Source organism: Macaca fascicularis, chromosome X (genome assembly GCF_037993035.2).
Source record: "Macaca fascicularis isolate 582-1 chromosome X, T2T-MFA8v1.1".
Classification (NCBI taxonomy): Eukaryota; Metazoa; Chordata; class Mammalia; order Primates; family Cercopithecidae; genus Macaca; species Macaca fascicularis.
Genome location: NC_088395.1, coordinates 77,192,309 through 77,215,429, shown reverse-complemented (window position 1 = coordinate 77,215,429; position 23,121 = coordinate 77,192,309). Strand labels below are relative to the sequence as shown.

The window sequence follows — 23,121 nt, the reverse complement described above, 5'->3', positions numbered from 1 at the left end:
GTTATGGGGAAAATATCCCTTTTATGCTTTCAAGTTATTATTACCACTGATTTCTAACTCTTCCAGGCCTTACCCAAAGGTGTTCCATGGTAAAAGTATGCTTATTCACACCTTAAAATAACTTACAGAAATACTCCCATTCTCTCTTACTCCTTTTACCCCCAAGCCTGCCTGGATTTACATTCCCGAAAAGACCGGTCACAAAGGATCATTTCCCAGTTAGGCTACCTTAATGACCAATTTCTCACTCACCTCCTGTTTTTGAGATCAGTTTCTACTCTAAAAACGCAAGAGCTTTCTTTTTTTTTTTTTTTTTTTTTGAGGTGGAGTCTCGCTCTGTCGCCCAGGCTGGTGCAGTGGCCAGATCTCAGCTCACTGCAAGCTCCGCCTCCCGGGTTTACACCATTCTCCTGCCTCAGCCTCCTGAGTAGCTGGGACTACAGGCGCCTGCCACGTCGCCCGGCTAGTTTTTTTTTTGTATTTTTTAGTAGAGACGGGGTTTCACCGGGTTAGCCAGGATGGTCTCGATCTCCTGACCTCGTGATCCGCCCGTCTCGGCCTCCCAAAGTGCTGGGATTACAGGCTTGAGCCACCGCGCCCGGCCGAAAGAGCTTTCAAGAAAAATACTAGATCAGTTTATAAACAGAGGTTGATATAAAGTCACTACAGGGAAAATGTAGAGCTCAAAATGTTCTAACACATAACCCATCCTTCCTTTGGTGGGACAATTTCACAAGTCACAGAAAAATATTTTTCATTTTAGAATAGATTTTAAGAGAGCCTTTGCCAAGAGCCAGTTCTTTAAATGTTCAATTGAATTTTAAGCAGTATTATACACGTCCAAGAACATCATGCTATTTTTAGCTAACAGGTAGGGCTGCTGTGTCTACAACCGTTTGGAGCAATCAGGAATGAAACCATTAAATAGCATCTCTCACTGTGGTATCTTATCATTTAGCATTTCTATTTCTATTTTAATATTTTCCAAAGCCTCATCATAAAAAACACCTGTAAAGCACCCATGCTAGGCACAATACAAAGTTCGAATAGAAAGAAACAGTTCCTATACTTCATTATGGGTTAAACCCACATTAAGCAAACCAGATATGTGAAAGAATCTTGGCTGGGCATTATGGCTCATGCCTGTAATCCCAGTGCTTTGGGACGTCGAGGTGGGAGGATCACTTGGGCCAGGTGTTCGAGGCCAGCCTGGGCAACATAGTAAGACCCTGTTTCTATAAATAAATTAACAAATAAAAAAAAAGAATTTCACAGAGCATTCTCAAGTTGCCACCAACCTCCTAAGTGTCCAGGGGAGGAACATTAGGAAGCAATTGTCCTAAACCCATCATCTTTCTAATGCTTGCACACCTTTTATGTATTAAAAGAAGAGGGGCAAGGAAAATGTTCTAGGCCGGAAGCGGTGATCCCAGCACTTTGGGAGGCTGAGGTGGGTGGACTGCTTGAGCTCAGGAGTTCAAGACCAGCCTAGGCAACATGGCAAACCCCCATCTCTACTAAAAATACAAAAATTAGGCTGGGCATGGTGGCTCACACCTGTAATCCCAGCACTTTGGGAGGCCAAGGCAGGAAGAATGCTTGAGCCCAGGAGTTCAAGACCAGCCTGGGCAACATGGTGAAACCCCATCTTTACAAAAAATACAAAAATTAGCCAGGTGTAGGGGCGCACACCTATAGTCCCAGCTACTCAGGAGGCTGAGGTGGGAGGATGGCTTGAGCTTGAGAGGCGGAGGTTGCAGCGAGCCGAGATCGTGCTACTGCACTCCAGCCTGGGAGACAGAGCCTGACACTGTCTCACGCACACACAAAAAAAGTTCTAAAACTTACTGTGGTGATGGAGGCACAACCATACCTAAAAGCCACTGAAATATATACCTAAATGAGGGAACTGTATGGTAAATGACTTCTATCTCAACACCATTTTAAAAAGGAGACAAATTGTCTTACTCTGATTGTTCTAATTAGTCAAACCTATTTTTGAAGCTCTCATGCTAAAGGCTATCTAGGTAAAGGCTGCACTGGTTTGGCAAGGGCGCCTCAGAGGCCACCATGGAGATCACTCTAACCTTCCCCTCCATGTCCATCTTTCTTTCCCTTACACTCTTCCTAATCTCTCCTCTGTTATTTCCCCAGTTTCCTTGCTGCTCCTCCGCTTTTAACTAGGTGTTAGGTTCCTCAAGTGTTCACAAGCATGGTCTGTCCCAACTAGTAGACCTCAGGATTAAGCTGATTTGCTGACCCTCTGATGCTGACCTTCGGTAACTTTCCCTTCTTAGGCAAGTTATATCTTGGTTCTCTTGTCATTGTTTCAGTATGGGGAATTGGACCACTTGATCCTTTCCAGCTCTCACGTTCACATAAAGAAAAAAAATTCAAGTAATGAACACTTACTTGGCCAATCACATGCAAAGTCTCTTGCCAACCGACATACATGTATTTGGATTATTCATTTTGTAAATACACCGTGATGCAATCCTCTGAAGAACCACACTTATTTATAAATTGATCAACATGGAGTCCTTATTTTTAAAAACTAGCACTTTATCAAAGAAAATTTAGAGCCCAACACAGAATGCTTGACAGTCCCTCTGGACCAGTCTCCAGGGATCTGTTTTCAAAGGGGGGGAAAAAATAAAAGCTTTTGCATGTTGGGGACTTGTTGGATTTACCAAACCAAAGGAGGAAGTAAGATTGATTGGGGTGGCAGAGCCTTAACAACAGTGGTTCACCTAAATCCTAAAAGAAGAAAGGCCTTATTTGGCAAGTGGTAGAAAGAACTAGCATAAAACAGCACCTCAACCTACATTATAAACTCTCAGAAATATGCTCAGAGAGCAATAAACACTGCAGGAATCCCCTTACCCTGGACAACTTGCAGCTTTTATGCAAACCAGTTGCATTCCCCCAACAAGTCATAGAAATATGCAGTCACTAGTATCCAGCATACTCCCACCACACACATTCACAGTATTGTTTCCATTTGCCCAACATCAGAGAGCAAAACCGAAAGAAACATCAATTTCTCCTACAACATACACACACAAGAAAAACCATTTCCTTTGCAGAACCTGTGTTGTCTAAGTTGTGGGCATGAAATGCATAAATATTAGTTGCTAATAAAAATCAGATGGTTAGCTCTGTACTGGAAAGCGAACAGCACACACATAAATCATAAAAAAACAATAACCCTAAGGTGCGTTCCTCATCAGTAAGCTGAAAACCAAACAAGGAGAGAAATAACTCCAAGTGTCCATGTGAATCCCTCTTTCCCATTACCTCAGACCAACAAGCTCTCTCTCCTGCGAGTTACCTCCTTACACTTCTGTCCGCGATCAGAAGAGCCTCGTGGAAAAGGTCGCAGGCTCTCTCTTCTTTCCCTTCAGGCTCTTGAGGCACTGAAGGAGCATGGGGGGAGGGGAACGGAAAGGACAAAGGTAGGCGCTTTCCATCCCTCTCAGCTTGGCGACAGGGCTCCCAGCCTCTCCCCCTCTCATCGCGGAAATAGAGCACCTGCCAGGGAGAGGTCGGTCCCTTCCACCTTAGTAACCGGCCCACAGGGCCTAGGTGTCCCAGGAGCCCAGGCGCTGCAGCCCTAGGGGACAAAGGGGAGGAGGCGAAAGAAGTCTGGAATGGTACGAATCCCTTGCAAACAAAAGGGAGGGGGCAGAATACCAATCCGTTCGCGGCTGTTCTCAGAGGTGGCCAGGTTGGGTGGAGAAATGGGTTTCGGGGGAGGGGAAGATTTAGAAAATTCCTCTGGGGCAAGGGATTAGGGAGCTGCTTGGGGGCGCAGCAGCCGGCAGGAAGGGGGCTGAGACAGGACAGAGGCCCTGGGGCGAGAAGGGGGTACAGCTCGCGGTGGGGGAGAGGTGACGGCCAAGAGGTGAAGGCCAGACTGGGCCCAGTGTGGGGTGAGCGGGAGCAGAGCCCCGCGCGGCGCTCCGAGGGGCCCTGAGGAGGGTCTCAGAAGGAGGCTGGGGGCACGCAACGAAGGCATTCGGGGGAGAGGGCAGAGTTGGGGGACACAGTGTTGGAAAAGAGGCTGAGAACAGAGCCGTAGAGAGGTTAGGGGGGACTGCGAGGGGGCCTGACCCCCGTCCGCCCCACCTCACCTGGCGCCGGGTCGGAGTCCAGGTCTAGTGCTGAGAAAGCGCCAGCTCCAGCCAGTCCCTCCGTCCCGCGCGGGAGACCACGGACACAAAGCGGGGCGCGCGGGAGGAGGGGAGGAGAGAGGAGGGGGAAGGAGGGAGGAGGAGGAGGAGACGCCTGAGGCGCGCGAGTGGGGGAAGGAGGGGCACCCGCCGCCCTCCTCCTGGGTCAGGGGGCGGGGCATGCGGCTGGAGGCCGCGCTCAGCCGGCCAATGGCCACTCCACCCGCCCGCAGGCTAGGGCGCGCCTTCCCGCGGCTCACCTCGGCACCTGGGCCTCGGTTGGCCCTAGCCAATCAAACGCCTTTATTTGCAATGACCAGCCCCGCCCATTCGCCCCAGCCAAGGGCTGCTCACTGAGAATACAAAGAAGGCCCCCCGGAGGGGAGGGAGTAGACTCCAGCTCGCCTATCCCAAGGGCATGGTATCACCTTTTCAGCGCGTTTATGGGTCTTTCACGGTCATCTTGAGGGGAGGGGAGTGGGGGTCACAGAGGTTTGGCCCAAGATCACTGAAGAGGTCGGATCTCTTCTACCTGAGGTCCTTCTAACCAAGAGCCGCTCTCCTCTTCCAGGGAACACAGTTCCCTGTCTTCTCCTGTGGGCCCTCCGCCCCCTCCCCTTTTTCCAATCGCCCTAATCTTTGGATGCTGCTTCCCGTAGGCTGCTGCCCACTACTGGCCTTCTCCTGCACTGCAGCCCACATCAGCAGGCTCTGAGCACAGCCTTAATTGATGCTTCCAAGCTGCCCAAACCAACCCCTATCCAGAAGGAAAAGGAGAGAGGAAGAGGTTACTGCCCTAGGGTAGAAGGGACCTGGTCAAGTGGCTTTGTTACCTAGGATGGCAAAAAGCCAGCACGTAATGTAAGTCTAACTCCCCCACATCATCTCTTCCCACCTTCCCTTCTCCTACCTTCAGGTCTGTACTGGGCCACAATGGTGACTGACTGGCCGGCCCGTTTCAGAGCAGCTGCAGCCTGCTCATGAGTTGCATTCCTCAGATTCACTCCATTCACCTGTCCAAAGAGAGAAGCTGTGAGCCACCCCAAAAGCAAGAAAGGGGGTCCTCTGCACTAGCAGTTAGGTGAGGGAAATGGGTACCCCACCCCTAAGCCTGTTTAGATGCCTTTCCCAATATTCCAACCTTGCCCCTAAAACAAGGCCTAAAGGATACGACATCTCTAGTGTAATAATTATCTTCATAAAGGTCGAATGCCAATCAGGGTTAGGATCCAAGAGGCATTCATTTCCTCCTCAAAGGTAAGTCTGGTCCTGGTCCCTGTCACTAAGGATGTCTACAAAAACAAGATAAGTTTTCTCCAGTCCTTAGCCCTCCCCTCATCTCAAGAAGCATTCCTCGGAGGAAGTAAGGTCTCTCGCTCTCCAGTTTACACTGGCACAGTTCCCATCCTCCCACCTCTCCTTTGTCTCCTCACCGATAAGATCCGGTCTCCCCTGCGCAGCTCCCCACTCAGGTCAGCTGGGCCTCCTGCCAGGATGAAGGAGACAAAAATGCCTTCTCCATCCTCTCCTCCTACGATGTTGAAGCCCAGGCCTGTGGAACCTTTGTGCAGGATGATCTTGCGGGGCTCTCTGGTGGGAAAGGAGTGGAGGAGTAAGGACTAGGTAGATACGGACTGTTGTCCTTTGAGGGCCAGCCTGGAACAAGGTCCATACTTGCTGTAGGGAGTAAGGATGTGGTTCCCTGTGTATGATACCCAGAGCCTCCCTTTGTCTCCTGAAACCTGCTTGGCTGCTGTTCTGTCAGGTGCCAAGTTTCAGTTCCTCTTCCCTCCCTTCTTTCCAAGGGCTCGCAGTCAACTTCCCAGTGGACAGTCCCCTACTCTCTCGGGTCAACAAATTCCTACCCTGAACTTCAGAGACCAAATCTCAGAGCCCACTCACCGGTCCTCTTCCTTCCCAGATACTCCTATCCTACCAATCCGTGTGATGGACCCTGGACCACAAGAAGAGGAAGCAGTTGGGGCAGTGAAGTCACCCTGGGGTTGACTGCACTCATCATCCACAGGAAGTGCACACTTACTTCACAGATACTCTTCTGCAGTCTCAAAATTTCACCCATCAACTATGACCCCTCCTACCTGCTGCCCCAACAACATATTTAATCAGCAGCTAACACTATGTAGTCCCAGGGGGTTGCAGCGCCTGGGTTCTTAGGGGGACCCCAGGTTCCCAAAAGGAGTTTAGAAGCCAAACTGAAGAGAGCAGACAAGCACATGAAAAATGCGAGTAAAACTAACCACATCTAACGAAGCCCTCTGTAAAAGGTCACAGTGCCATCAGCCCAACTCCCAGGGCACGTTCCCGGCCCACCGCCTTCACTTGTTACAAGCATCTTTCCTCGGAGGAGCCCAAAGCCCCAAGCAAGACTCTTCCTTTCTTGCTCCCAGTCTCAGGGGCGAGGCTCCCTCCCTGAGCTCCAGATGCTCTTGCTCCTAGTCCTCCACTCCTACCTGGCATCCCCTCCGGGCCGCAGGGAGCGGAGCGGCCAGGCCCACCTCTGCGAAGCCCTCCTCCAGGCCGAAGCGGAGGCGGAGCCCAAGCCCGTGGCCAAGCCGGGGCCCTTGGAGAACTTGCGGGCCCTCTCCATAGCTCCTCTGTCTCTCCCCCGGCCGCCTACCCTTCCGGCTCCACTGCTGCCTGCCCGCCAGCCTCCCCGGCCCCACCCTGCAAACCTGTCCCCCGGAACCCCGGCCGGCCCGACCAGTTCCAGGCCCCGCGCAGCCGCCGCCGCCGCCGCCGCCGCCGCCAGCGGGGCGGGGCGGGGCCGTTGCCGGCGAGGCCACCGGGCCGGTCAGAGTCCCGCCAGCCTCACCGGCTGAACTACTTTCTTCCCTAATTTGAAATGGTTGCAGCAGAGCGGGCTGCAACTATCTCAGGGCAGGAAACTCCGCTGCCCTCACCTCCTCAGCCCCCTAAACACTCCACCCCATCGTTTCTTTATCTGCACTTTTGGACCGGGGCCACTCACTCGGCACTCCCCCTGATGGTAGAACTTGTCCCTGCAGCCACTTCTGTCCCTCTCTAGGTCCCCAAGGCCTGAGAGAGGGCCTCGGACCCCAAAGCCGGGAGTGATGAGGGTCTTACCCTCTTCTTTTCGATACTACAAGGAGCCTGTGGCCGGTCAGAAACGGAGAAACGGATTCCTCCCCTCCCCAATTTCTGGGTAGATTGAATGGGATGTTGAGTGGGGGGGGGTTGGTCTTACCTGGTGAAGTCCTCCTCAGCCAGCATGTGCCTGGGAATAGGAGAGTAGCGGGTGGGGGGAACCTGAGGAGGAGCAGGGTAGCTGACCTTGCTCTCCACAGCCCCGAGATAACCCAGGCTGGAATTATGGCTTATGTGGTTGTCAGCCAAGGCAGTAAAAGCTGGAATCAAGAAAGGGAGACAAAAGTTCAGAGACTGGTCGAGGCAGGTACCCCAAACTCCTCCAAGGACTTTCCCCCACAGCCCGCTTCAGGTGCAAAAGAGACTCAGGGATGCTGATTCCTCAGGCCGCACCTCCCCACTCCATCCACCCGCCACCCAGGATTCCTCCTCCGCAGTCCCTTTCTAAATCCTTGGCTCACTCCTGTGAGTCTTAGAAAGAGCTGAAGTCAAGGCAGTCTACAAAGAAAGGCATGACTAGAGGTGTGACTAATAATAATCCCTCACATCTCTATAGCCTAATACAGTTTTCCAAGGGCTTTCTCATCCATGATCTCATTTGATCCTTGCAGCAGTCCTATGAGGAAGGCAGCACATACATCATTAGCTCCTTTTTGCCAAAGAGGAAACAAAAAACAGGTGAAAGGGACTTGTCTAAGGGCACCCAGCTCTAAGGGACAGAGCTGGGGGCCGGGCACGGTGGTTCATGCCTGTAATCCCAGCACTTTGGGAGTCCGAGGCGGGCGGATCACGAGGTCAGGAGATTGAGACCATCCTGGCCAACATGGAGAAACCCCGTCTCTACTAAAAATACAAAAAATTAGCCAGGTGTGGTGGCAGGCGCCTGTAGTCCCAGCTACTCGGGAGGCTGAGGCAGGAGAATTGCTTGAACCTGGGAGGCGGAGGTTGCAGTGAGCCAAGATCGTGCCACTGCACTCCACCCTGGCAACAGAGCGAGACTCTGTCTCAAATAAACAAACAAAAAAACAAAGACAGACCTGGGATCCGGACTCACTTCTGTGCACTATCCTCTGCAGCTTCTCTTTTTCCTCTTTTTAAAATTCACTGTCCATAGAAGTTGTCAAAAATTGCCAATGCTGACTCTATGGCAAGTCTTCACGGTGGGGCACTGAGTAAAGTTTTCAATTAATAATAATGGCACCTCAGATAAACCTTATTGGCTGCTACAGTGCCACCACTGAGCAAAGCTGCTTGGCCTGTCTTAACAAGGGGTATGAACTTCTTCCCCTCCAGAAACCAGGGGACAGAGCTTTAGGCCAGGGACAGGGGCTGATGAGTACGTACTGCTGGCGTAGTCAGGGGGAGCGTACATGTCGTTGAGGTGGAGGCTGCCTGGCTTGGCCACCTTCAAATACACCATATCAGATGTGTTCTTCAGTGAGGCCACAGCTTCCTCGTGCCTCACATCCTGCAGATTGGTGTTGTTCACCTAGAAGACGAGAGGCCTCAGGCTGGGACTTGGGAGAAGGAGAGGCTTCTCCAGGGAACCCGAGGGATGCCTTTTCAGTGAAATTCAACAGCATGCTAACAGAGGCCCAAGTATAGCGCTGTGAGGAGCGGAGGCAGGAAGTAGGGGATAGGGCAAGACCCTGGCCACAGAAAGAAGTAGGGCCTTTGTATCTGGGCAAACACAACACAGATGATAACTCTTGAAATTCCCCCATGATGCCTCATCCCTGAGTGAGGTTTAGGCAGAGTGAGGGGTACTGGAGCTCCTCCTCCCTACCCTACCATTTGGGCATCCCCGTGAAGTCTGTCTCACCGCCAGCAGCCGGTCCCCGATCTGTAGGCGTCCATCCTTCTGAGCAGCACCCCCCTCAATGATCTTGGTGATGTAGATGCTGTTGTCTCCTGGGATGTGCTGGTTGCCAATACCCCCAGCAATGCTGAAACCCAGGCCTGAGTGGAAGCCAGCAGGGGGTAGGAGAGGCCCACAAGGAGAGGTTAAAGTGTTGTCGATCCCAAATCCAAGCCCCCTCCCCCAGCCAACCCACTGGCCCCACAGGAGCTCCCTCCGGGGGATCCAAACACTAAGCTGCCATCCCCAGATGAGTAAGGGTGAGGCCTGAGGTCAAAAAAGTAGGCTGTGAGTTGGAACAGGGGGAGTCAGGCAAGGAGTAAGGCCATTCCCTTCCAATTCCCTATGGGGCCAGATGGGATCTGGGGCCTAGGGCTCTGGCTGGAGCACAGGAACCTGGAGGGCCGCACCTTTGGGCCCTTTGAGCAGGTTGACCTCCATGATGGTCTCAGGTGGAGGCTGTCGTCTCCGCACCACCAATCGCACCACAGGGCCTGCCTCCTTCAGCGCCTCCACCGCCCGGCTGTGTACCACCTCCGACACGTCCACCTCATTCACCCGCAGCACACAGTCATTCACCCTGTGGGGGAAGCCCGAGACGCATGACACTGTGCCCCCACCCCTCCACCCCCTCTCCCGCTTCCTCCCACTTCTCTGTCCTCCCCTCCTCTGCCCTCCCACCCTGCCCTCAGATCTAATGGAAGGGTCATCCTGCCAGGCAGGCTTTCCTCCCCTCATCTCTATCCTGTCCTTGCCACCCACAACCCTGCTTCCAGGCCATCTCACCCCAGCCTCCCATCCATGGCAGCTGCTCCACCAGGGATAATCTTGGTAATAAAGATGCCAGGGTCATCAGGGACATGGGGATTGTCGATGCCACCTGCAATACTGAAGCCCAGGCCAGAGTTGCCCTGCAGAAGCGGGAAGAAAGGCACAGTCTGTTCTCTCTGAGGGCAAAAAAGAGAGTTCTGGGTACCCCATCTCCCCTTATGTCCCAGAGCTAGTTCTCCAGGTCTCAGAAGGGGCCATGGCAGGCTGGGCACATTTGTCAGAAACCCAGCCTCTGCTGACCATTCTGGGAAACCCATCCCCTCCCCAATACCCCAGGCCTCAGTGAACAAGGTCAATTAATATTTGCTAGTGAGTTGATTGATTGATGCAGTGAAGCGGCCTCTGAGGGCCGCCGTTTCTCCATCCTCTTAATGCAGGTCCCCCCATGGGTCTTGAAACCATGATTCGGGGGTCTCCCCTCTCCTGGCTCCAACCCTCTCCTTCCCCTTCCGCTTTTCCCCACTGGCAGACTCACCCGCTCAAGTACAATTTCCTCATATTTGAACATGCCATCGCTGCCATTCACCTAGGGGGAGACACAGGCAATTCCCTCAGTGCCCCCTGCCCTTCCAGTCATCTGCCCCTTGGTCAATCTGCCTCCTCCCCTACTCCCACAATGTAGAAGAGCCCAAGTGCACCCCAGGTCACCTCTTGGCCACAGATGAGGACAGGCTAACCCGGAAGAGGCCACTCCCCACTCACCCCCCACCCCTGCTTTGCTTCCAACCATATCAGGCCAAACCCAGCCGCTCATTTAGCCCAGATCAATTGTCTGAGACTGAGCCAGCCAGTGATGCACTCACCGAGAGGCTGGGCTTCAGTGCCTCGGGGTTCACTAGGAGGAGTGCAGGGCTGGCCTAAGGGGGATGGCAGAGATGGAGCATGGCGGGCAAACCATGCCACACCCAGTGTCCATAGGGGATACCCAGTGGCCTAGACAGATAACCCGTCCCCTTCTGAACCACAGTTCTCCCTGACTGGGGGATCATAGACTCCCACTGTGCCCGAACTGGAAGGACAGCAGACATCATCTTGTCCTATCCCCTTCATGTGACAGTAGGTGACACGGGGGCCCAGAGAGGACATGGGATGTGCCTAAGGGCACACTGGGAGTTAGCGGCAGAGCAATGGGATCTCTAGGTGTTCTTTTGATTACAGTAAGCTCTTAAGGCCCTTGATGTTTTGGTCACTCATCCCCATACCCCAGCAGAGCTCATGGGAGAAAGGACAGTTGCCCCACTTTGGAGCACCTCGTGAGTCTTCACTCTATACCTCCTTCTTGGACTCCAGGAACCCAATTCCTCAAATAGGCAGAAGGAGTCAAAGTCCTAATCCATTTTCTACCAAAGGATTTTTGGCCCTGAGCCCTTCGTGTTTCTCAGCAGAAAGGGTGAGGGTGGGAGCTGGTCAGGAGTCAGAGACAAAGCCGAGGGTGGGACTGGAGCAAGGTAAACAAGATTCCCCATGAGGGAGAAGTTGGTGACCCACAGACTGACTGGCAGCAGAGTCCGTGGTCTTCAATATGCAGTAGCCATGCAAGAAGAGGCAAGGGAAGGGGTCAGAAACACAGGGGTGATTTGACCAACCCACAGAGATGGCCTCCCAGACAGGACATGTGTGTATCCATTTGTCAAGTGAAAATGTGATTCTGGACATACAAGCAGCACCTGCCTGCTAGCTCTCACTCTTACCTCCAAGAATGGAAAAGCCCTCTTGCCTGTCTCCCCAGGGATCCTGGCACCCCTCCCCCACCTTTCTCTGGCTATGTTGTCCCTTCCCTGACCTCTGGCCTCCTCCTCAGAAGCGGGGAGCTGGAAACCAGGGTGGGGGCTCCTCCACATGTCCTGCTCTGCTTCCCCCATCCCACCTCCACCCCACACAGCTTTGGCTTCAAGAAGCAGAGAGGAGGAGAGGGGGAGAGGACTAGCTTGTCATGCCTCCACCATTTCTGGGCTGGCCCTACAGCTGTGGGACTTGGTGGGAGGACTCCAGCTGCAGCCTCACCCTGGTCTGTGACCCCAGGAAGAAGAACTGAAGGCTCTTTAGAGACCCGAAACCAATACAGCTGCCTTAAGTACCATGCAACAGACACAAGCAAAAGGACACCCATGTGGCTCTTGTGTGCATTTGGTGTACCATGTGTGCCCACATGTGACAAGCCAGGCCTCAAGCCCAGCCCAAGTGGTACCCAGAGGCTTCCCGTTCCCCGTGGTACACCCTCTAGCTCCCACCCCTACTCAGGGACCTTGTTCTCAGGGCCAAGAGCCATCCAGGGATCAGCCCTGGCAAAGAAACCTTGGCCAATTGGCCCAGCCTGGGATTGCCACCTGTCTCCCAGCCAGGCAGGACAAGCATAAGAGGGTGTTTGCAAGGGAAAGGCCTCCAGGACAGAGGGGGCAAAGGAGAGAGAGGGACTCGCTGGAAAGGGCAAGAGGCCAAGGCAAGGGATGTGGGGAAGCAGTAAGTGTGGACAGACAGAAGGCCAGAACCGAGGGCTCTTCTCCCCAGGAAGTCCCCACCTTTGCCTCAGAGTGAGAGCACATCCTATCCCCAGAGGGCAGAGGCAGCCAGAACGGTCACCAGCTTGGGGAAGTCATCACCTGCCCTCAACAGCAAAGCCTCCTCTTCCTCTCTCCCCATCCTAGGAGCTGCAGAGCCAGATAACCAGACAGGCCCTCCGCCTTGCGTGCCAGGGACCTGGCTCTGCCAGCCCAGCCTCCATTTTGCTGCTTCTCCCACAGATGCTCCTTCCATTTTCTAAGCTGGCAGTTTAGGCTGGGAGTGGAAGCCGGAGTTGTGCCCAGCACCCAGGGGCTCCCAAGCTGTGCCAAGTCAAGGCTGGGGGGGCTAAGCCCTCTCACATCTGGAGGTACCCAAGGGGGACATGCCCCACTGGGGCCAGTCCCTGCACCAGGGCAGCTGCCCCTTGCCGGCTCCAGGCACCATGCCTGCTCTAGAGCAAGGAAGCTTGCTTCAGTTCCTTCAGATCTCACCCCCCCCCGCCCCGCCACCCCACCCTGGCACACACACTTCAGAGCTGCTTGGACAAAAGAGTGTGTCCTTCTCAGCAGCCTCTCAGCCTTGCTTGGGACGTGTCTCTCGCCTCCTTCCTCTCCCCTCCCTTGCCTGTCAATCGCCTCTCACCAGAGACAACACACACACACACACACACACACACACACACACACACACACCAGGCACACGCGTGCACACTCTTGCAGCCACATGCTCACACACATATACATGTAGCCACACACACAAACACAGCCATCCCTGCAGCCTCCTCTACAGAGACCTCTCCACATTCAGAGTGACATCTCCACACATCCATGTGCACATCCACACACAAAGGGACTGGGACGGAGAGGGACTCATGGCATCGAGGGATGAAGCTCAGTGAGCCAGGCACATGGGCTCCTCCACACGGATTCCCGGCAGCTCCACTGTCTTCCTCCACACACCCCAACATACATACACACACATATGTCCCCCCTACGCAGAGCACCATGCCCCCTCCTCCCCTCCTGTGGAGACACACACCACACACAGCCCCCGCAGAACCTCCCGCCCCCCGCCAGACACAGAGACACTGCCAAACCCCCACAGAGACAAACCCAATTCCCCCACACAGGAAAATGTGCCCCTCCACCATGCCCTTACCCCCTGACACACACGGCTCCTCCCAATCTCCTTCTAATGGAGACCCCCAAACAGACACACACAGGGAACCACACATTTCCCACCACCTCTCTTTGCCCAGCTGCAATGCTAGGGCTCGGGGTCCACAGGCTTGGAGCCCCAGCGACCCCTACTGCATCCCAGGCCTCTAGGCCCCCTCTCTCCAGCCCTCCTGGGTTGCCCCACCGCTCCCCCCGCCGCTGGTCCATACCTGCTCATACCAGTCCCGGTTGGTACAGGTGCACTCTGGCCACCAGCTGGGGCCGCTGCCGTTGAGTTTGGGGGTGCTCTTGCCCGGGACTGGCTTAGGAGGCACCGGCCCCACATCCCGGCCGGTGGGGATGAGCTTGGCCTTGGTGCGAGGGGTGGGGGTGGCCCCCGCCTGCGAGGGCAAGGTCTGCGAGCTGTAGCCCCCATAACCCGCGCTGGCGCCGTTGCCCCCACCTGGCCCGTAGGGGTCGGGGACCTGCCAGTCCCCGTAGCCCGGAGGCTCGAGGCGCCGCAGGGCGGCCAGGCGGGTCACCTCATAGCACTCAGGGCACTTACAGCAGTGCTGGTGCTTGTGCATGGCACTGCCCCCCGCGGCTCGGACCCCCCAGCCGACGCCGGTTTCCACGCCGCCGCCACCGCCGCCGCCACCGCCGCCGCCGCCGGGCTCCCGGGCACACTCACACTGCTCGGACCAAGAAGGGGGGGGCACCCGTGGGGGCGCCCGGGCTGAGCGGGGCCTGGGGCCGGGCGGGCGTCCCGGGGCCTCAGCCCCCACGCTGCCCCGCACCCACGGCTCCCCCTCCAGCACTGGCGGCTCCGTGTCGCCGGTCGTGGCTCCTGGGCCGAGGCCCAGCGGCAAAGAAGAAGCGGGAGCTCAAGCAGAGACTGGGTGCTGTGAGGACCGCTTCTGCTCTGGTCCCCAGGATGGATCTGAGTGGAGTCAAGAGCATCTCTCCCTGGCTCCCTTCTCAGTTGATTCCAGCCAATCAGCGCGCAGAGGCAGGCAGCGGCAGCGGCAGCGGTAGGAATGCTAAACAGCGGCTCCTTAAAGGAACAGAGGCAGTGGCGCCCCCAGGCTCAGCCCCAGCTCCCCCAGTCTCTAGGGAACTGTTGGCCCTAAGGTGGGGGCAGAGGACGTGGGCCACCAGAGAGCTCAGGCACCCGATCTTGTGCCCTTATATCGCCAATTTTAGCCTGTCCTCTGCCCACTCCACCCCATCCCACTTCCAAGAGGGAGTTGCAGGAAGATGCTCAATGGGTCCCCAGGCTTGCTCTGAGCTGGGGCCACCAGAAGTAAAGACGAGGTAGCAGGATGGACAGAAGGGACGTTGGAGCAGAGTGAGGGAGGTGCTTTCTCTTACAGGGGACCAAGGAAGAAAGCAGCATATGAGGCCCGCTGTCCTGTCAATACCTCCTCCACAAGACTATTGTTCTATCTCTAGGCCCTGAAATTACTGTGACCTCACACTTGACCTTCTACCATCACCAGTAAGGAACTCAACCCTAGAACAGGGATTAACACAAAGCTCTAAGTCCTTGTCCCTGGCCCACAAACCCCTATCTCCTCCACTCCACCCCTGCATGGTTATGATGGGGGAAGGAACTTCAGGATATCAAGATGAGAGTCCAGGACAGGTGAAAAGGTAAGAAGGGATTTGAAGGAGAGAAACCCTTCTGTGGGTCTGGAATTGAGCTTAGGAATACTTGTCCAAGGACATCTCCTTACCTTCTCCTGGCTCAGCTTGTCGGGGGAATGGAGGAAGGATGACGTACATGAAAGACTATCTTTTTTGCAGTTCTTGTTTTGTTTTTAGCTACCAATTATTGGGTCTTTACAATGTCCTAAGTGCATAACATGCAAACCCAAATCCTACCAAGCTGATGCTATTATTATCTTCATTTTACCAATGAGAAATTGAGGCTCAAAGATATTAACACAGCTAGGTAACACAGCTGGAAGTGACAGAATCAGGATGCAAATCCTGATTATTTGACTCCAGAGTCCATGCTGTGAACCACTCTAGTACGACAGGTCTATTCTAAGTTCTCCTGCAGAATTTACATCTCAGTTCAATTCAGCAAATATTCATTGAGCACCTACTCCATGCAAGACCTTGACCTAGGTATTAGGGATACAGAGATTCTTTTCTTTTCTTTTCTTTTTCTTTCTTTCTTTCTTTCTTTCTTTTTTTTTTTTTTTTTTTTTTTTTTGAGACGGATTCTCATTCTGTCACCCAGGCCGGAGTGCAGTGGTGTGATCTCAGTTCATTGCAACCTCAGCTTCCCAGGTTCAAACGATTCTCCTGCCTCAGCCTCCCGAGTAGCCAGGATTACAGGCTCCTGCCACCATGCCCGGCTAATTTTTGTATTTTCCTTGTAGAGACAGGGTTTCATCATGTTGGCCAGGCTGGTTTCGAACTCCCGACGTCAAGTGATCCACCCACCTTGGCCTCCCAAAGCGCTGGGATTACAGGTGTGATCCACCATGCCCGGCCCTCAGAGATTCACCCTTAATTCAACAAATATGCATGGAACACTTGCTATGTGCCAGACACTGTTGTAGGATTTGGGGATATAGCAGCAAACAAAATAAAACAGAACAAACAGAACAAATCCCTGCCCTTGGGGAGCTTACCTCCTAGTGAGAGGACACAGACAAAAATAAACACAATAAATAAGTGAATTATGTAGTACAATAGGTCCTCATTTAATGTTGTTGGTAGATCCTTGGAAACTGTGACTAACTGAAACAACGCATAACAAAACCAATTTTACCATAGGCTAATTAATATAAACAAGAGCTAAGTTCCTATGGCATATTTCTGGTCACAAAACATCACCAAGCTTCTAAATAAAGACCCAAAACACTTCTGATATTAAACATTGAAATAAATATGAGCTATGCACACATATAGAAAGATTAATGAAAATAAGTAAATAATTACCTAATTTTTGGTGAACCAGTGAGTGACAGCAGTGGAAGTGGTGGTGGGTTGAACCAAGGAATAAATGTATGCAAAGTGAAAATTGTGAGGAGCACCTCCCTACCACCATGCAGTTCAAAAGCAAACAATCACGAATATGGTGGACTCGATGAGCACTTTCTTACCTCATAGTTTATTGTGCATTTGTATGATTATCAACTACTTTACACATTTTTATTTTACAATACTTTGTATTCATCCATCCATCCATCTATCCATCCTTCCATGCATCCATCCATCCATTCATTCATTTTTCAATCTGCTTATTTCAGTTCAGGGTCAAGGGTGGCCAGAGCCTATCACAGCAGCTCAAGGTACAGGGCAGGAACCAATCCTGGACAGGATGCCATTCCGTCACAGGGTGCACTCACACACACACCCACACTCACTCACACTGGGACAATTTAGACATGCCAATTCACCTAACGTGCACTGGGATGTGGGAGGAAGCGCAGTACCCTGGAATACCCGGAGAAAACCCACACATACATGGGGAGAGTGTGCACACTCCACACAGACAGTGGCTCTGGCCAGGAATCATTTTAGTTTTTTCTTTTTTTTTTTCCCTCATCAATGTTATAACAAAATGATGTTGAAGGAAACAACATTATTCAAAGACGTGCTGTGTATATGGTGATAAGTGCCATGGAAAAAAGAAAAAGTAGAGCACAGTAAGATGGATTGGGAAAGGTAGGGGAGGATACCAAGTTGTGATTTTTTTTTCAAGTTTTTTGCCCCCACAGTTTAATATGAAAGTTTTCAAACATACAGAAAAATTCAAAGAATTTTACAGTGAACACCCAATTACCCACCGCCCAGGATTCTCATTAACATTTTGCTATGCTTGCTTTATCATATATCTCTCCTCCACATATCCTCTCCAACATTTTTAAAAATGAAAATTTACAAACATACTAAAATATTGGAAGAATAATACGGTGGGCACCACTGTATGTCTTCCTCATCAAGTCAACAATTTGACTTGTTTTGACTTGTTATATTTGCTCTATCTATGTATCTATGTATCTATCCATCTATCTATATTTTTTGAACAGTAGGTGTTGCTCACTCACTCAGGCTAGAGTGCAGGGGTATGATCATGGCTCACCATTATTCATCTGTAAGTTTTGATAACTTCCTTTAGCCATTCTTTGTTTGCTGGCAAGAAATTCTCTTAGCTTTCCTTTGTCTGAGAATGTCTTGATTTCCCCCTCATTTCTGAAGGATATTTTCACCAGATATAGCAGGCTGGAGTGCAGTGGTGTGACCATAGTTCACTGCAGCCTCGAAACTCCTGGCCTGAAAGTGATCCTCCTGTCTCAGTCTCCCAAGCAGGCTGCTGAGTAGGTGGGACTACAGGTGCACACAACGCCTGGTTAATTTTTTTATTTTTAGTAGAGACGAGGTCTCATTATGTTACCCAGGCTGGTCTCAAACTCCTGGCCTTGGGTAATCTTCCCGCCTTGGCCTCCCAAAGTATTGGAATTACAGGTATTAGCCACTGTGCCTGGCCACATTTGAATTCCTTTTCCTCTGTAGGTAAGGTGTTGTTTTTCTCTTGCTGCTTTCAAGTTTCCCATCTTTAGTTTTCAGAAGTTTGATTATGGTGTGCCTTGGGGTGAATTTGAGTTTATCCTATTTGGGGTTTGTTCAACTTCTTGAACCTGTTCATTTATGTCTTTTTCCAAATTTTCAGCCATTGTTTCTTGAGTAATTTTTTTTAGCCCCGTGCTCTTTCTCTTCCTCTTCCACATCTCCAATTACGTAAATGTTAAGTCCTTTGTTATAGTCCCAAGCATCCCTAAGGCTCTGCTCATTTTTTTTTTTCTTTGAGACTGGGTTTCATTTTGTCACCCAAGCTAGACTGCAGTGGCACAATCACAGCTTACTACAGCCCCGATCTCCGAAGCTCAGGTGATCCTCCCACCTCAGCCTCCTGAGTAGCTGGGACTACAGGTGTGCATCACCACATCCAGCTAATTTTTGTATTTTTAGTAGAGACAGGGTTTCGCCATGTTGCCCAAGCTGGTCTTGAACTCCTGGGCTCAAGTGATCTGCCCACCTCAGCCTCCCAAGTACTGAGATTACAGGCATGAGCCACTGTGCCCAACTCTGTTCATTTCTTTTTAAGTCTATTATTTTCTCATTGTTGTTCAGATCGGGTAATTTCTAATGTTCTATCTTTATGTTCACTGATTCTTTTCTCTGTCCTCTCCATCCTCCTTTTGAGCTCATCCACTGAGATTTTTAGTTTGGTTATTATAGTTTGTTATAAAGTTTTTTTTTTTTTTTTTTTTTTTTGAGACGGAGTCTCGCTCTGTCACCCAGGCTGGAGTGCAGTGGCCAGATCTCAGCTCACTGCAAGCTCCGCCTCCCGGGTTTACGCCATTCTCCTGCCTCAGCCTCCCGAGTAGCTGGGACTACAGGAGCCCGCCACCTCGCCCGACTAGTTTTTTGTATTTTTTAGTAGAGACGGGGTTTCACCGTGTTAGCCAGGATGGTCTCGATCTCCTGACCTCATGATCCACCCGTCTCGGCCTCCCAAAGTGCTGGGATTACAGGCTTGAGCCACTGCGCCCGGCCATAAAGTTTTATTTGATTCTTTATTGTATCTCTTATTTATTTGCCAAGACTTGCTATTTTTTAAATTTGTTTTAACCTTGTTTGTAATTGCTCATAGATTGCTCATAGAAGCATTTTTTTTTTTTCTGTTGGCCACTTTAGAATCTTTGTCAGATAGTTGAAATCTTTCTCTTTCTCATTCAAATTGAAGGTCTCCTGGTCCTTGGTATAATGAGTGAATTTTTTTTTTTTTTTTTTTTTTTTTTTTTTTTTTTTTAAAGACACAGGGTCTCACTAGATTGCCCAAGCTGACCTTGAACTCCTGGGCTCAAGTGATTCTCCCAACTCAGCCTCCTGAGTAACTGGGACTATAGGTGCTGGGCTTAGATATGGAGTGATTTTTATTGCATCCTGGGAATTTCTGGATATTATAGTATGAGACTCTGGATTTCATTTACATCTTTTGTTTTTGGTAGGCTTCTTCTGACACCATTTTCATCAGAGGAAAGGGCCACTGCCTGGTTACTGACAGGTAGAGGTTCAAGTTCAATTTCCTTCCTTGGCCTTGGTTGGTAGGTGTAGTGGGGGCTTCTCCTTTTTACCGTGCAGGGGTAAAAATTCCAGCTCCCTACTAGGCCTCCACTGATGCCTCCCTAGCTGGAAGGGGCAGAAGTGCCTTTTTACTGTTCCCCAGGTGGGCTTCCACTAACACCACAGTCAGGAGATAGAGAGATTTTGGGAGGGGAGGAGAGAGAGGCTAGTGGCCTCACTAAATGATATGTTGTGGTGAAAGTCCTGACTCACCACCAGGCCTCCTCTGACACTGACACCACCCAACAGGAAGGGGGTCTTGTTATCCCTTGGGGATGGAAGTTTAGGCTGTATACTCAGCCTTCTCTGACACTACCCCAGAGTACGGGGGAGCCTGGCCAGAGTGAAACTCTGGGTTATCTACTTGGCCTTTGCTGGCTTGGGTGCAACTACAGTTTTTTGTTTTTTTTTTTTTCTGTGGTGTGTGGTTGCAGTGGGTGGTTACTGTCTAAGAGTTTTCTGTCTGGCCAAACTCCATTTCCTGGTCTTATGGCTAGAGAGAACAGGCCAGTTATTGGTGTTTACATTTTTTTTTTTGTCTGTGCCCATTGGCATTTCCAGGCTGCTGGCTTCTCCAGTACCTGGTCTGGAATATTTGATGCAACAAGAAAACCCAGGGAACTCATCACCTCGAGTTCAGGTCACTGGGGTTCCTAGTTAGTCTGCCCCCTTCCTCTTCTTTCATAGTCTTCTTATGTTTGTCTTATATATAATGTCCAGAGTTTTAGCTGTACTTAGTGTGAGGAATAGGGAGAGGTGTGTCTATTCTAACTGGGTCCATAACTGGAAGTCTTCCATCTTTTTTTAAAAATTAACTACATCAAGTTTTTGAAGAGTGCCAGTCAGTTGTTTTGGATTTGTCTTTTTCCTCATGGTGTCATTTATCTCGTTCCTTTATACAGTACTCCCCCTCTTATTCATGGTTTTAACTTTCCATAGTTTCAGTTACCCATGATCAACTGCAGTCTGAAAATATTAAATGGAAAGTTCCAGAAATAAACTTTTTATAAGTTTTAAATTGTATGCCGTTATGTAATGAAATCTTGTGCTGTCCTGCTCCATCTCACCCAGGATGTGAATCATCCCTTTGTCCAGTGTATCCACACTGCATACACTACACACCTATAAGTCACTTAGTAGCCATCTTGGTTATCACTTCAGAAAAATACAGTATACATAGGGTTTGGTACTATCTGCTGTTTCAGGCATCCACTGGGGATCTTGGAACATACTACCCATGGATAAAGGAGGACTACTGTACCCTGTATTTACTGTAAACTGGAAATTAAAATAGAGGGAATCTTAAATAGGTTGGTCAGGGTAGGCTTCACCAAAAACGTGGCATTTGAGCAAAGAATTGAGGAAGGTGAGGAAGTGAGCCATGCAGAAGAGTAAACCTGGCAAGGGGAGACCAGTGCAAAGGTCCTGGGTAAGGAGTGCAAAGGTCTTGGTAAGGAGTGCATCCGGCTTGCTCAAGGAACAGCAAGGAGAATCAAGTGGCTTTAACAGAGAGTAAGGAGGGGAGAATGCCAGGAGACGAGATCAGAGATTTAATAAGGGACCAGATTGTGTAGGACCTTGTAGACCAATGTAAAGATTTTGGCTTTCCTCTCAGAGAGATGGAGTGCCATTGGAGGGTTTTGTGCAGAGAACTGGCATGATGTGACTTGGGTTTAGCAGGATTGGTATAGCTTCTTTGCGGAGAATAGGCCATGGGGCGAGGGTGGAAGCAGTGAGACTAGTCAGGCAGCTGCTGAAATGATCCAGCTGAGAGGTGGTTGTGCCTTGGACCAGCATAGTAGCACCAGAGATGATGAGAAGTGGTTGGATTCTGGGTGTATGTTGAAGGGAGAGCTGAAAGGATTTGCTGACAGATTGGATACAAGGTGTGGTTCCAAGGATTTTTTGCTAGGACAACTGGAGATGTGAAATTGCCATCAATTGAGATAAGGACAGTTTTAGGAGGGGTCATTTTTTGGGGAAAAGGTCAGCTGTTCAGAAATGAGCATGTTGAGTTTGGGATGTTTATTAGATATCCAATTGGAGATGAACACAGGCCCTGTCACCAAGGTGCTCAAAGTGAGAGAAATGGAAATATGGAAGCAGATCATTACCATACCCGTGAAAAGTGGTATTTCAGGAGGGTGTATAGAAAAGCAAGTTATCAGTTCTGCTTGTTGGGGGGAAGGGGACTTAAGAAAAGTTTCACAAAGGAGATGATATTTTCAGTTCGGTCCCAAAGGGTGACTGGGCGTTCATTAGGCAGAAAAAAGAAATGTATTGTTTTCTGTACTCCTAGAACTGGCACACAGTGATTGCTCAATCAGACCCAATCCAGTCACTATTTTTGTGTTTGGACATTACTTAACCTCTCTGAGACTTGGTATTGTAATCTGTGAAAAGGAAATAATCACAATGTTCTTGTGAGGGTTGAATGTAGAACACTTAGCACACTGCGTGGTACATAGTGGGTTAGTGTTAATTATGGTCAAATGAATGAATGAATATCTTCCTTAATGACCAAATCTAGGCTGGGCTGGTAACCCAGGAGCCTAGGCTTTTATATGATTAACAGTTTGTCAATAGAGATTGCTAGACTCCTTTCAACCTCTGAACTGCTCTGATTGAAAAATAAGCATTGATAAGCCTCGATTGAATGGAGAGGGTCAAACTGTCCTCCTCAGGCCCCTTCCTTATCCCCTTTTTTGTCCTATCCCCTTTAACAGGTTCCTTCCTCCCTTCCTCCCACCCTCCCTCTCTCTTCATTTTTTAATGATTGTGAGCAAAATCCCTTCAGATTCATAGTGAGCTTCTCCTCATTCCATAGGCTCCCTGCCGCTCAGACTGGACTGGGTTGACAAGGCTGGGAGGAGGTCAGCCACACTGAGACACTGTGACACTTAACTAGGGAACCCCCCTCCCAACTGCCAGGGCTCCAGTCTGAGACCCCAGGGAGACAGTCGCCCCCTACGGACCAAAAGCAGCCCCACACCGCTGCAGGCAGCTCTGGTTGCTAGGCAACCAGGCGATGGAGGACTTCAGGAAGGGATTTTCAAGCAGAGAGACCATTTCTCTCCCCTTCCACCGCCTCTCCTGCTCCTTCAGCAAATAGACGGGGTTGAGACCGCGGTCCGCTGCTGTCTGATAAACTGGGCTCATTCTTGAAAATAGAGTTTCACTGGGTGACCTCCATTTTGTGTGTGGTGAAACGATCTCTCTTGCCCCAAATGTGGTTTCATCTGGGGGCTGAAGACTCGGGTCGCTGAAGGTGGAAGTTTCTGATTTGCAAGGAGGGGAGGAGCATTGTTGTGGGTGTGCACCCTTAGTC

The 23,121-nt window shown here is 50.9% G+C and overlaps 1 protein-coding gene and 1 non-coding gene across 15 annotated transcripts in view; both read right to left on the bottom strand.

Moving 5' to 3' along the window:
* Positions 1-14,598, bottom strand: part of DLG3 (discs large MAGUK scaffold protein 3) — a 58,079-nt gene extending 43,481 nt beyond the window's left edge. For 4 of the 14 annotated variants that reach the window (XM_005593870.4, XM_005593873.5, XM_005593867.5 and 1 more), the window contains exons 1-10: positions 13,877-14,340; positions 10,791-10,844; positions 10,463-10,513; positions 9,943-10,067; positions 9,567-9,736; positions 9,121-9,257; positions 8,643-8,787; positions 7,399-7,558; positions 5,606-5,762; positions 5,083-5,185 (exon numbers count right to left, since the gene is read on the bottom strand). In XM_005593870.4, coding sequence (XP_005593927.1) covers positions 5,083-5,185; positions 5,606-5,762; positions 7,399-7,558; positions 8,643-8,787; positions 9,121-9,257; positions 9,567-9,736; positions 9,943-10,067; positions 10,463-10,513; positions 10,791-10,844; positions 13,877-14,233 — 1,459 coding nt within the window. In that variant the 5' untranslated portion in view covers positions 14,234-14,340. Of the gene's footprint in view, positions 1-3,297; positions 3,614-4,133; positions 4,221-5,082; positions 5,186-5,605; positions 5,763-6,643; positions 7,117-7,398; positions 7,559-8,642; positions 8,788-9,120; positions 9,258-9,566; positions 9,737-9,942; positions 10,068-10,462; positions 10,514-10,790; positions 10,845-13,876 lie in introns of those variants that run through there. The other 10 variants (XM_005593875.3, XM_074029493.1, XM_074029492.1 and 7 more) reach the window with 8 other exon arrangements.
* Positions 8,406-8,547, bottom strand: LOC123571554 (U4 spliceosomal RNA). The gene has a single exon (XR_012430412.1). It is a non-coding gene; the product is annotated as a U4 spliceosomal RNA (small nuclear RNA).
* Positions 14,599-23,121: the final 8,523 nt, after the last annotated feature.